This window comes from Canis lupus, chromosome 9 (genome assembly GCF_048164855.1).
Source record: "Canis lupus baileyi chromosome 9, mCanLup2.hap1, whole genome shotgun sequence".
NCBI classification, from domain to species: domain Eukaryota; kingdom Metazoa; phylum Chordata; class Mammalia; order Carnivora; family Canidae; genus Canis; species Canis lupus.
Window position 1 is genome coordinate 28666635 of NC_132846.1, and position 14026 is coordinate 28680660.

A 14026-nucleotide genomic window follows, 5' to 3' on the forward strand; every position below is an offset into this window, starting at 1 on the left:
AACATTTATTTATGATTCTATCTGGACTGCCAAGCTTCAGAGTCATTTTTGTTTCTTTCAATTTTCTATTTCTCCTATTTGACAAAAATAAAAATGGGCTTTGAAGGAAAGAGGACAAGCCCAGCTTGCACTTGCCTAGAGTCTCGGACCCCATCCTCGGAGAATTTGTTATGAAATACACCAGTCACAGTAAGATGGCTTTGAAGCAGTCCTACATGACTTAGTTTAGATGATCTGAGTCTTATTCCATAAACTAAACATTTGATTATGAGTAGGAGAAAACAGAAAAATCTTGATTCACTCCCCTAAAGACTGCTGAGAAATATGGAAGCAACTAACAGTCTCTACAGAGCAGATGGGGGAAAAAAATCTACCTGGGGAATTCAAAAGAGATACCATTTCTCCCAGCTTTAGAAATTAAAATCTGTAAGCTCAGACACCACATTCTTTACTCCTTATCTTGTCTGTCCCAAGAAGAGAAACTCCAGACCTGTGATAATGTCCACCTTCCAGAATCAGGATGAACCACCATGCATATATAAGATTTATGACCAGAAGGTCTTGCACTTATAATAAAAGGAAAACTGAAATGCAGTCCAGTGAGAATGACCACTCAGGGGAGAAGGCAGCTGCAGGCAGGGAAAACCAGATACCCACCTGCCCACCCCTCTGGACTCCCTCCCTGGCTCAACTCTAGCGAGCAGTACAGAGTATGTCATCCTCCCCCTCGGACTGAGTACAGCCTGCTGGAGCTAGGTCTCCACTTGCAACCTCTGCTCTCCAAAGGGTAAAACAATGAGAATCCCAGAGGAAGCTAAAATAGTTACGGGAAAGCCTAGGCATCATTTATTCATTCAATGAACAGGAAGTTAAAGGAGAGTTTCAAAGATACACTCCAGTATCAGGTAGATTCATTTAACTTCTATTTACTGAACACCTGCCACGGACAAAGTATTATACTGTACCTGTTGAGGGACAAGATGGATATTTTATCACTTTTCGATTTAAACCTCCCTGTTCCCAAAATTGACCTGAGGATATTTCCAGGATGAAGAAGAAAGCTTTGCCTTTTTGGTGCTGATATTCTTTTTTTTTTTTTTTTTTTTTTAAGATTTTATTTATTTATTTATTCATGAGAGAGAGAGAGAGAGGCAGAGACACAGGCAGAGGGAGAAGGAGGCTCCATGCAGGGAGTCCGACGTGGGACTCGATCCCAGGACTCCAGGATCACACCCTGGGCTGAAGGCGGCGCTAAGCCACTGAGTCACCCGGGCTGCCCTTTGATGCTGATCTTTTTTTGAAATTGTTTGTACAGACCCTTGCTTTCTCCTTCCCTTCTTGCCTCATTCAGTTATCCTGGACAATCATCCCCTGGGACACCAGCCCCTTCCAAAGCCAAAGGCCCTCAGCACAGAGTAATGCCAGTCTGAGGCCCTCCATAATACATTTCTGCTGAGCTCATGGGATTCCTGAAACTCATTTAAAACTAAGGAATCAAAAATGAAGCACAGGCAAGCCTCAGGACGGGCAGCCCCAAGAAGCTTCCCTGGGAAAGAGCTGTCAGGCAGCAAATGAGCACCACCCAGCCCCATGGCACATCCCCACCTCCTTGCCTCCTGTGAATACCCTCACATGCGGATTACACAGAGCACAACCCCATACCTGGTATTAGATAAGAGAAAAGGGAAGAGAAAGAACTAAAGGAAGACCAAGACCGAGAGAGAGGGAGACATGGACAGACACGGTGGGGAAAGGGAGAGGCGGCGGGAGAAAAGAAGGCAGGGACCCAGAGGCCGACAAGGGTGCCAAGGATGGCGGATGGGCGTGACCAGCAATCCCCAGGGCTGAGTGGTCTGACTAGATGGTCTAGGTCGCCCTAAAGCAGTTGAGGATCAACTGGAAAATGCTTTGAGTTGCAAACCATGGTATGATTGTTTCCACAGCCTTCTCCGAGGGGAATCAGTTGGCTGATCCTTGTTGGAAGGCCATGCATCTTGAGCTATTTGGGGGAAGAAGGCAGGGATTCATATTTCACTTAAATGAATCCTCCCTGTTGTTCCAGGTTCAACTCAAAACTCATTTCTATCAAGTAGCTGCTTAGGTCCAACTTTCATGGAACCTTTTCTCCTATGAATTTAGTGCAACCCATATTGTTGATAGCTCCTGATTTCATAATGATGATGGTTATATTTTTCTAAAAGCACTTTACATGTTAGAATTACCAACCCAGCAGATCTTCATGGAAAGAGGCTGGGCTTTGATTCAAACAGACCTGGACCAGGATCCTCAGTCCTTACAAAGATTAGGAGTACTTAATGTCATAAAGGCTTAGCCTACTTATCTGGAAAGGAAAACAATAGGAGCTCAGTGGGACAGTCACTGTTCTGTCAAGTAGCTCCTGACCTTGAAGCTCCAGACATACTGCATATCACAGCATATCGCATATCGGGTCACCCCAACCCAGACTTCTGTGGGACCAAAGGTGGCCTGAGGTCAGTGGGCTGGGCCAGTGGAGCAAAGTCAGAGAGTTCATAACCCCCAAACCTGCAGCAACCTTCCTCAACCTCATTTTTTTGTACTGGGTAAGACTGGCGGCAAATGAGTGATGTTGTTACCCAGTCTGTCATCTCAGAAACTGGAGCCACCTCTGTATCATTCTTGTCCTGATTTTCTCTTCCTTGTCACCTCCTTCCCCTTTACTCGTGGGCTGATATGAGAGGGACACGTCAGTTTGTTAAGACTCTGTAATTATCCATGTTCCTGCTTTGGAGACCTTCTCGGACTCTGGAGTTGACATAAACTTACAACATCAGCACAACTTCTGAGTCAACTGTTTTCCTCACGTGAGTATTTTGGGTTTTTTTGCGTAACATGTATTTTTTAAATGAATGCCTTCTTGCCCTTAGTAAAAACGAAGCACATGCAAAATCATCACAGGTATTCTTAGTAAAATCATCGTAAGCATTCTTCTGCAGCACACTTGAATTGTTATTTATTCTTTGATTACAGATACATCACAATTTGCCTAACTATACCTTATCAATGATTTATTCTTGATATATATTTTCCCACTATTTTCAGTGACTATCCTTATACACATATCTTTGTGGACATCCATAGCATAAAAATCTAAGAACTGCATTGATCAGCCAAAGGCATTTTTACATTTTCTGGTGCCTGTTCATTGTTTCATATAATTCCAGGAAGGTCCTATCATTTTATGTGACCAGCAACGGGCATGAGCATTCCCAATCCCCGCCCCCTCCCCCAACCTTAGGAAAAGACTTTTTTTGATGGTGGTGGTGGTAGTGGTTTTATTTTGCTTTTAACTCTTGGAAAAAATGTTCTGGTCCTCACTGTTAGCATTTCATAGATGCCAAGGGAATGGGCGACTAAGTTCTTACTTATCTAACTCAACCAGAGAGAGGACAAGAGAACATAATTCTTGGGCCACTTGTGTGTATGTCTCCTAAAAACAGGGCTCTCGGCCAGACTTTGGTGCCTATCCCAAGACCTCTAAATGCAGTGGCAAACACACATCTTCAACTGCTGCAAATCAGGGTCTAGCCTGATGCCTGGTCATTAAGACCTGCTTCAAAAAAAAAAAAAAAAAAAGACCTGCTTCACTGCACACTTGCTGAGTGAAAAGATACGTTTACTATATTTCCAGCTTCTTTAAAATATAAGAAAGATAATTAAAGTAGGACAGCTCCTGGAATTAGGAATATTATTAAAAAAAAAAAAAAAGGGTCATCTGCCCCAAAACTATGTACAGTCTTACTTTCCTAATGATTTGGCTTTTCCAGATCTGAGTTTTCCCTCACCAGGTAAACAAAGGGAAGATTTTTACATTAACCATATCAGGGAGAGAAAGGGCTTCCAGTATGATGCTAACATTTACTACTGAACAGAAATCTAATGCAAGATGCATTAAACAAGGACAAAAATCTCTGGAGAGCAGATCCAGACAGTATGTTGATGCCATATAGCTTAGAGCCCATGCCAGCATTTCCATTACAAAAATCCTATAATCCAAAGCCAGAGAAAATTGAATAAATAATAATCAATAATTAAGCTTTTGTCCTTCTTTTATTCCAGGAAAATAATTTTAAAAATTAAACTATACATGTAGATATGAAGGAATTATGTCACTGGTGTTAATCAGCTAGGAATTTACAATTCCCTACATCCCCAATCTATTTTCCTGTCCCTAACTGGGTATTAGCATTTTTCATTGTGGTGCTGGTGGTGGTGTTTTTAGGGGAAAAACTCTTCCCTAAGAGTCTTAGAATCATAAATTATCAGGGTAAAAAAGATGCTGAAAATCATCTAGCATGAAAAATCATCACACTAATTTAAAAAATAAAGAAACCGTACCTCAGAGAAATAATAAGTGGCAGGATCCAAGTCTATGGAAATAATGACTTAATTCCATTTTTTCTCAAATTCTTTTTTTTTTAAAAAGAGGGAGTGAAAGAGAGAGGAGGCAGGAAGGCAGAGAGAAAAAAATCTTAAGCAGGCTCCACACCCAGCCCAGAGCCTGACATGGAGCTCAATCTCACGACCCTGAGATTGTGACCTGAGTCAAAACCAAGACTCGGACACTTAACAGACTGAGCCACCCAAGTGCTCCTTCTCTCAAATTCTAATATAGTTTTGCTTTTATTTACATATAACTGTCTTTTATTAGAGGAATATGAAAGCATGAAGTCCACTAGGCATTTGTCCTCAGCAAGCAGAACTTCATAGTGTCCATTTGTGTTACATAAAATCTGGTTAAGAAACACAAAGCTAGCCTTTCTCATAAACTTAGATGTCATTTCAATATTCAGAGATGACACAACTGACTCTTAGAGCTGAACAGATTTTAAGTATTTTCCAGGACAACCTCTTTCATATATGAAGTGACTAAAGACCACAGAGGTGGTGATATACACAGCCACCCAATTAGAGAAGCAGAGCCAGTATTTTATAACTCCTGGCTCAAGGGCCTTTCCACCATATCAAGCTGGGTTTTCTATATTTTAGTCTGGTACAGCATCTGGTATTTTTAACTTATTAAAACCTTGGGTGTTATAAAATAGCCATTCGTGACCCATTCTGTTTCAAAGGCTGTGCACTGTGGCCCCATTTTGTTTTCAGTCACCTTCCATAGTTGAAGGGCAATCTTTTCTCTCAAAGTCTAGCTGGCCTATTGAGTTCAAAGGATAAGACAAAAATACCACAGGTCTGGCCCTTACGGTACAAGCTGAATTAAGTACCAAAAAGCCAACGAATGCTGTAGGCACGGCCATTCCTGTCACTAATGATCAGGTGAAACTTGCTCTTTCACTCCTTCCTGCTGACTCTGGCCAACTGTCAGGATCTTTTTGGCCAGGCTGTACTGACTGAGGACTGGGTCTGCCCCCCGTTCATCCATCTGGGGGTTAACATTCTGAAACCAGAGCTTCCTAGAGAGGACTAGCCCCCCCTTGGTGATATAGTGTCACCATCCTCCTCTGCGGCCATCTGGGAGACATCAATGAAGCAATGTGCCTCTTCGGGCCTCGTGTGCTCATCCATAATGTCAGCACTCTCTCCAGCCCCATGATGACATGGTCTATGACTTAGGGGATAGTTATCTTCATAAAGGGGAATGGGGGGTGAACTCAGGTGGACTCTTGATACCGCATTTGAGTCCTGATCCTTCTTTCTCTGTCTCTCGCCAGCCAAGCAGTGAGCCTGTGGGGGCTGAATCACATTTTCAAGTGGGTGGGAGAATGTTTCAGTGGAAAGAACTGCATGATCCCCAGGAACAACTGGAAGGGCCAGAAAGAGACGGGCAACAGACAGAAAAAGCAGAGATGCTCAGGAGCAAAGCGGGGAATGTGGGAGGCAGGGCTGACTCACGCCTCCTAGGAGATAACAGACTCTCTGTGAGGTGCTGGCTCAATCCTAGACTTCATTCTACCAGGCCAAACACGGGGGGGCGGGGGGTAGGGAGGCGCGTAAAGGCTGTAGAAAATGCTCCTGATAAGTACTTTGCTGCTTCATTATACTGCTTTGGGGGGTTTGCTTTCATCAGCAAACCTGATGAAGGTTTGCTGCAGCCTATCCAAAGGACGGAGCACACAGAGAAACGATAAAATCCCTTCTGTGTGTTGTCCAGGAAGACATATCCAAATTACGGTCTCAACCTGCACAGCAGTGGGGCACACACATAACTCTGAAACTGCCATCTGGAGCTAGATTCATAAATGTTACTTTTCGGCTATTACCAAGCTCAGCCAGCCTTTGTCTACCTCCTTCTCCTCCTATTATTTACATCCCAACACTGAGCAACTCTAGGTGGTACCCCTCACATCTGTGGTCACCAGAGAACCGTACATTTATTACGAGAATATTCCGGCAGGTGACAGCACAGGTTTTGAAGAAAGGGCAGCAAAAAGATCATGTGGGCTAGTGGCAGGACTGCCCATTCCAAACCCACATAAAGGCACATGATCCACACAACAGAACAACAACAGACTTAACGCTTAGGTTACGGAGGCGCTTATTAACTAAAATGGGGACATGTCACCAGAGCACCACTCAGGATCCCTAAAAATAACAACAAAAATGTGGGACCTCATAAGAGTAAAAGCCCATGTTCCAGCAGTGGTGATCTCTACAGACATTCTCAGTCTAGAAAATCCCCAGAAGGCAATAACCTCCCCCACCAGCTCACTGTGCGCTTCTAGAGAACTCTGGCAAGCCCCAGAGTTGTTGATAACCTTCTTAGGGATAGTGACAATAGGCAGAAAGGGGAGATTCGATCTCGAATCCAAAACACTGCTAAATGCAATGTTCATACATGTGACACAAATCTTGAGCATTCCAGAAAGTATAATGAAGAACTAGATCACCAGTGAAGAAATGAGTTCCCATCTGTGCTCTATCTAGATAGGTCACATTGAAGGAGTCTTTGTAGTGACAAAATGTTAATGATTTCTCTTCATTCTCAAAAACTGGACTATATTTTTGGTATCTTTTTAAAAATAAGTTTTATTGAGATATAATTCACACCATAAATTTCACTCTTTTAGTGCCCAAATCTATGGTTTGGAAAACTCCTACCTGTAACTGCCACCACAATCAAGATATGAAACCGTTTCATCACCCCAAAAATCTCCTCACACTCCTTTATAGCCAACCCCTAGCCTGACAACCCATAACTGGATAAAATTGGACTGTATAATACAAAGTTCAGCCCTATTTAGACTTTCCTTTAAATATTTACCATATTTCACTGATCCTAAGACAGACTCACAAGCACTATTGTTATCAAGATGAAAGACAACCTTAAATAAGTAAAAATACCAACAAACACCACAAGACACCCCACACCCCCAGATTTGAACACTGACATTAGGATAGGTCTTATAATCAATGGCATTTTACTATTTATAGCTGGCAAAAAAAAATTTCTTTTCAGAGATACATAAAATAATGATGTCTTATAATCTATGGTGTTTCAAAAAAAACAGTGACGTGTAACATTAAGTCTTTTATTTTTTAACATTCGTTGAACATTTATTACGTGTGAAGCATTCTACTCGACACTGAAAATACAAAAATGAACATGGTTCTCAAGAACTATCGCTTGAAATATATATTATCAATTACAATATAATGTGATAACATCTATAGTAGAGTGTTATCCACCTACTAAGACTAAAAGAGATTATCTCTAGATTGGCCACCCTTCTTTCAGGCAAAATCCTCCCCCCAACTCAGATCCTTCCATGTATACCGGAAGTAGGATAAAGGGAGCATCGTTCGGCTTCACTCTGCTCATTCCAAGAATGAGTTACTGGCATGCCATCTGACACATTGCCTAGAACAATCCAATTATTTGTTCTATAATACTATGTTGTGGTAGGGAAGCCCCATTTTAGTGTTTGACAGCTGCAAGGCTCTTAAGATAATATCAAAAGACCAGTCACTGGAAATAACTGTTTAATCTGTAAAAGGCAGATGCCCAAATCTTTCATGGACATGCTTCAAGGTCCCTGAATTCTTCCCTGGACAATTTTTAAAGGAAAATATAGAGAAGAAAAGATAATGAATGCTCTTACCTGGTTCTTGAAAGTGCTCTTCATTTGACAGAGTTCTAGACAAGATAAGTATTAGTGCTTCTTTAAATTGGTCAAAATGCACCTAAAAATAAACAATTAAAAAATAAATTCAAAACAGTTTCTACAGCCTTAAGGAAGTAAATCCATCTTCAAGATACCAGAACCATTTGGTAACATCCTGACAACCTTGAAGTGAGTCATAACCTGCTTTTGTTCCCTTTTCTTCGTTTCTTTAAAGCACTGGAGGGAAAGTGGACTGATCATTTCTGACATCCCAATGTCATAAACACTAACGTTAGTATCAATATTTATTCAACCCCGAGGGGGAAAGCTATAGAGCAAAACCCTCTTTGTAAACTCAGAAAAAGATCTGTTTTGAGCTCAACTCCTTTTATTTTTCTGAACAAGACCACAAGATGTTAGGTTAGATGTTAGGAAAAACTTCCCAAGTAAATGATCCATTGAAACAATGCTCCAAAGATGCTTTCGTCTCTAAAGACATTCTAGAAGAGAGTCTGTGACCGTTTGAGGATGACTTGAATATAGTCTTGCCTGAGGCAGGTATATAATATTTATCTCCCAAGGTGCCTGTGATTCTATAAACAGAAAGAAACCAATAACAAACACAGAGAATAAAAGAAACTTGGGAAGCATTTTCTTAAATTCTTAAAAATACAATTTCCTTGATGGAAGGATGAAAAGCATGAGTTTTATTTAAGTAACTACTCAGAATTGGGATATTGCTTTGGTTGAAGGGGTAAAAGAGTTTTCTTCATAGCCAAGTATATTCTGTAACTTAAATTTATGTGATCTCACCATGGGGCAGAAGGGAAAGATGGTATTTCTTTTTGCCATAATTCTAGTTTGATAATGTGGCACCTATTTATATAGAAGCCCATACGTAAATATAAAGTCAGTAAATTTGATATTTGTGTTGCTATGGGTCTCTTTGGACATCATTACAAAACATTGCCTAGAAGTTTAAATAGAGGTGACAGATAAAAACCACTTCGAAATTACATTGGAAAAAGAAGCAAACCTCATTAGTAATCTAAACAATGGAGGAAAGAAAGCAAATGCCTTACCCATGCGAACTGATACAAAGGAGAGGAGTCCACTGAGGTTCCTATGTCATAAAATTGTATATGCTTGCAATGCACCATACTCTCCCAAAGTATATGTGATTTTTCTGCCACATCCATTTGGATCACTTAGAACTACTTTCTAAAATTATGTTCCTTTAGATAGTATACACTAAAAATCAGTATACTCCATAAAGCCAGAGCAGAATTCTGTCAAGGCAGGGGAGCCTGGGTGGCTCACTGGGTTGACTGTCTGACTCTTGGTTTCAGCTCACGTCATGATCTCAGGATCATGAGATTGAGCCCCACGCCGGGCTCTGCGCTCAGCAGATAGTCTGCGTGGGATTCCCTCTTTCCTTCTCCCTCTGCCCCTCCCCTGGCTCCTCTCCCTCTTAAAAAGAAAAGAAATCTGTCAAGGGAGGCAGGGCATCTGCTAGGGAGCCAGGGCCCTGCAATCAACGAAAGGTTAAGAAACTGCAAAAAGGGAAGTGGTGTTGATTAGGGTTCACAAGAGACAAATCACCAAGGAGCCTGCAGAAGGGAAGAGGGCCATGTCCTGCTAATTTGCCCAAAGTCTGAGTGTGGGCTTCAGGCACTGTGGCATCCTGGCTCCTGTTTACAGGGGCAAAGCCATCTTCCCAATCAGCCAGTCCACAAGCAGCACATATTCAAGGGCTCTCCCAACCAGGGACACTTGCCAGGCATTTACTACCTCCTATTAGAATCACTCCTTCCGAGAAGAAATGGGTAGGAAATATCAGAAAGGGAGACGGAACATAAAGACTCCTAACTCTGGGAAATGAACTAGGGGTGGTGGAAGGGGAGGAGGGCGGGGGGTGAGGGTGAGTGGGTGACGGGCACTGAGGGGGGCACTTGACGGGATAAGCACTAGGTGTTATTCTGTATGTTGGCAAATTGAACACCAATAAAAAATAAATATATTATTAAAAAAATAAATAAAAATAAAAAAATAGAATAAAATCCCCCCCCAAAAAAAGAATCACTCCTTCCTGGGCTCCCTGGGTGGCTCAGTGGTTTGGTGCCTGCCTTTGGCCCAGGGTGTGATCCCGGAGTCCTGGGATCGAGTCCCATATCGGGCTCCCTGCATGGAGCCTGCATCTCCCTCTGCCTATGTTTTTGCCCACCCCCCGCTCTGTGTCTCTCATGAATAAATAAAATCTTTAAAAAAAAAAAAAAAAAAAGAATCACTCCTTCCTCTCAGGCGATCAGTAGGAGGGATAGGAGCACAGGCTCTGTGCTGACCCTGCCTCAACCACTTACTTCCTGCTCCAAATCAGCTAAATTACTAAACCTCTCTGAGCTTTAGTTCACACATGTGTAAAAATGGGGATTTCTAATGATTTTTATGATTCATTCAACAAATATTTATTGAGCAGCTGCCATGTGCCAGGCACTATCCTAGGCCCTGCTGACAGAGCCATGAACAAAATAACAGAGAACCTGGCATCACAGAGTGCATCTTCTCAGGAACGTCACAGGGAGCCTGGGCAGCTAATGTGTTAAAAGCACTGCATGTGTTTTATGTTATTTATAATGACACCTCCCTCACAGTGGCATGAGGAAATTAAAATGAAAGTTATGTAAGGTGTCTAGAATTTCCAGGGAGTTATCAGGTACTCAGCAAGTGATCATTAATATCACTTGATAGGTATATGGCATGACTGTTTCCTCTACTTTTCCAGAGAAATGGCCACATTTTCAAGCAAAGCAACTGGCCATGAAAGAAACCAAGATACCCAAGTGCTGTGGGTGACAGCAGGGGTCTTGCCTCCACACCAGGATCCAGACAGTTGATCAACATGAGAGGAACTGATCCAGTGTGCCGTGTTTAGGGACCTCAGCTCAGGCAGGCAGGGAGGGAGAGGGGTGTTCTTCTCCCTTAGGATACTGATGGTAATGACCTGAAGGAAACCTTGGTCTCTCCTTGCCTGTTGTAGGTTGAACAGAAAGAGGCTCCAATTTGAAAAGGAGGTACTTGCCTTGAAAACTTCAAGTCCTTTATCTTTCACTTGTGGGTCTCTGCTGGGTCTTCTAAAGGTCCAAGGTTTGACAGAGGTTATTAGAGAGAGCCCTCCTGAATCTAGTCCTTACACAGTTCCATTCAGTGAGTATTAGCCAGGAAGGTTGGCCAGGAGTCTATGCACCTCAATTTGACTCCCTCTGAAAAATGACCTATACCTATAATCTGGATATTAATTCCATTCAACTTCCAAGACTTTGTTACACCACATTGTAGGGACACTGAGGCCTCATACAAACACACCACCCTTCGAGGTAGTAAAACCTCATCTCATATGAAGATTGCTTATCAGTTAATGGAAGAGCAGACAGTTGGAAAACAAACAAGTTATGTCCAAAGCTGAGGAAGGCATCAGAAAGCCCACATTCTTCTCATAGAAAATGCCATAAAACCAGCTCAGGAGTGATTTATTCTCACTTTACCTGATTTATTATAAGCTTTGTTTTCCTGCTTCCCAACCCAGTATAGATTGAAGCAGAAAATAAGAGAGAGGAGTGCTCTGAGGTAAATACCTCAGAAGTAACTGCTGACATCTTGGGGTTGAGTAAAGACATGAACTATCTTCTCTCGAGCAAAAATAAAGTATAATTTTTACACTTAAAAAAACCTGGTTTTAAAAACTACACCAAGGACACTTGGGTGATTCAGTGGTTGAGCTTCTCCCTTCAGCTCAGGGCGTGATCCTGGGGCCCTAGGATGAGTCCCGCATTAGGCTCCAGGGAGCCTGCTTCTTCCTCTGCCTATGTCTCTGCCTCTCTCTCTGTCTCTCTCATGAATAAATAAATAAAACCTTAAAACACACACACACACACACACACACACGCAAAACTATACCAACTATTTAAAAAGACATGCATTCAAAACCCTAATAGGCTAGGATTATCTAGTGTTGAGACAAGGATCTATGTGCCAGTAAGGAAGTGCAGGGAGTATGGCTCTTATAATATAAACAAATAACTGATTGACCAAAAAGATTTTAAATAATCAAGAAAAGCACCTTATGATGTTTAATAAAAAGTTTGGAATCCCAAATGGTTAACTTTATTTTTAAGACTGTCACTAAATGGGGTAAGGGATCCAGTTGTTAGAAAATTGGATTAATGTGCATCCTGGATAACACGAGATGAGCAGGTATATTATTGCAGGTTCATGCTTTCCCGGGCATTTGATCTCACAACACCCACGTGAGTCAGTCAAAGCAGGCATCTCCCTGTAGAATTGAGGAGACAGAGCACAAAGAAGGGATGTGCCTTGCTAGATATAGAGGCCTCCCTTCTTGAAGTCTCGGGGTTACGTGCAGAACCCAGGACTTCTGACTGGACTCAGCAAAGCCCAGCAGCCCTGCATGCCCCAGGCATGCTTCACTGCTGGTCTGGCCTCTCAGGGAAATCCCTGTGCTACTCCGTTACATACTCAACTTGACACAAAGCCCATGTAAAGCAGTACACTGGGACCCCAGGGGTAAAGAATCTGGAAAGAATCTTGATTGTGGGAGGGCAGAAGGGGAAGGGAGAGAAGAAAGTAGATTAGCACCTGTAAAGCAGAACCTGGTGAGTGCTTCCAGAGATACAAGAACAAGCTGGTGGGACAGCTTTGTGATTTTTGGCTTCCCTAAGATATTCACAGGCAGAGCTTAACAGTTTCTGAGATGGACCTATTAAATCAGCCACATTTTTTTTTAAAGAAGGGTCTGTAAAAGACTAAACATGATTAACTTGGAGGTTCTTCATAATCCAGCAATCTGTCTGATGGACCTCTTCCCCTCCCCTCCCCACACACCCCTAAAAATCCAAGAATGAAAACATGGCAAGCTGATCAAAACAACTAGAGCAGCCTTAAGTCTTAAATTGATCTTTATTTTCCATTCTACAGGGGCAGACAGACACTAGACCTTCCACGTTAAATAACAGTAAATTCCACATCTTCATCTTCCAAGAAGATAATTCTATAACAGAGGCAGGTGACTGCTCTTTCCTACAATGCTCCTGAATACTGATATGCTGGAAGAGCCCCTTAGGGCACATCCCAGAACCAAAATGTTAATAAATGCCCTCTATCGGGAAGAAATGTGCATCAATGGGCTCACTAAGTTGGGGAACTAGAATTTGTAAGTACTATTTTTCTCCTCCAAGGGAGCTTTACCATTGCATTATGTTAAAATTTAGAAATCCCCACAAATACACAATGCAATTAAATCTCACCCGGTAACAAGCCTCCAAGCTGTGCATCCCCTGGTTGGTACCCCCTCATTTGAATAATAATTGCTGCCATTCATTTTACAAGCATTCCTCTATCTTGTATGCCTCAAAGGGCAGTTTGCAGCAATGGGAAAATTATGTGATGGGCTAAAAACACACATGACATTTAAACTAAATTAACAGGAAGACTAGTCAAGTCTGATTTTTTTGTCATGTGTCACCACCGCTTAATAGAAATTTACCTCCTTATTTTTCCTCTCCAAATTTCATTTGAATGCTTTTTTAGAAACACAACTTGCCTTTCTGAAAAAAAGAGAGTCAAGCACCCCATAAGAAGGAAACGTTACTTCAAACCACACACACACACACAAAAAAAAAACCCTGCAACAGGAAGTAGAATAAGGAACTTAATGTTGCATAAAATCATCTCATGCAATGACAGAGATCAAATACAGTTTCCACATGTGTGCAGGCAATACTTCAAACAGCCCCAAGATGAGAGGCTTAAGCCAAGTGTTCAACCAAGTGATCTTATTAAACGAGACAAAGGCCCGTGTAACTATCATCACACCAAGGAGGTTCGTATCTAACAATACAAAGGGAAATTGA

At 41.9% G+C, this 14026-nt stretch overlaps 1 protein-coding gene across 19 annotated transcripts in view; it reads right to left on the reverse strand.

The window, feature by feature from the left end:
* NIN (ninein) overlaps nucleotides 1–14026 on the reverse strand; it is a 104568-nt gene that overhangs the window by 74482 nt on the left and 16060 nt on the right. For all 19 annotated transcript variants that reach the window (XR_012036599.1, XR_012036597.1, XR_012036600.1 and 16 more), the window contains exon 4: nucleotides 8097–8178. Coding sequence is in view for 12 of the 19 variants with exons in the window: in XM_072838515.1 (XP_072694616.1) it covers nucleotides 8097–8178 (82 nt within the window). In the remaining 7 variants the exon portion in view is untranslated. The remainder of the gene's footprint in view (nucleotides 1–8096; nucleotides 8179–14026) is intronic.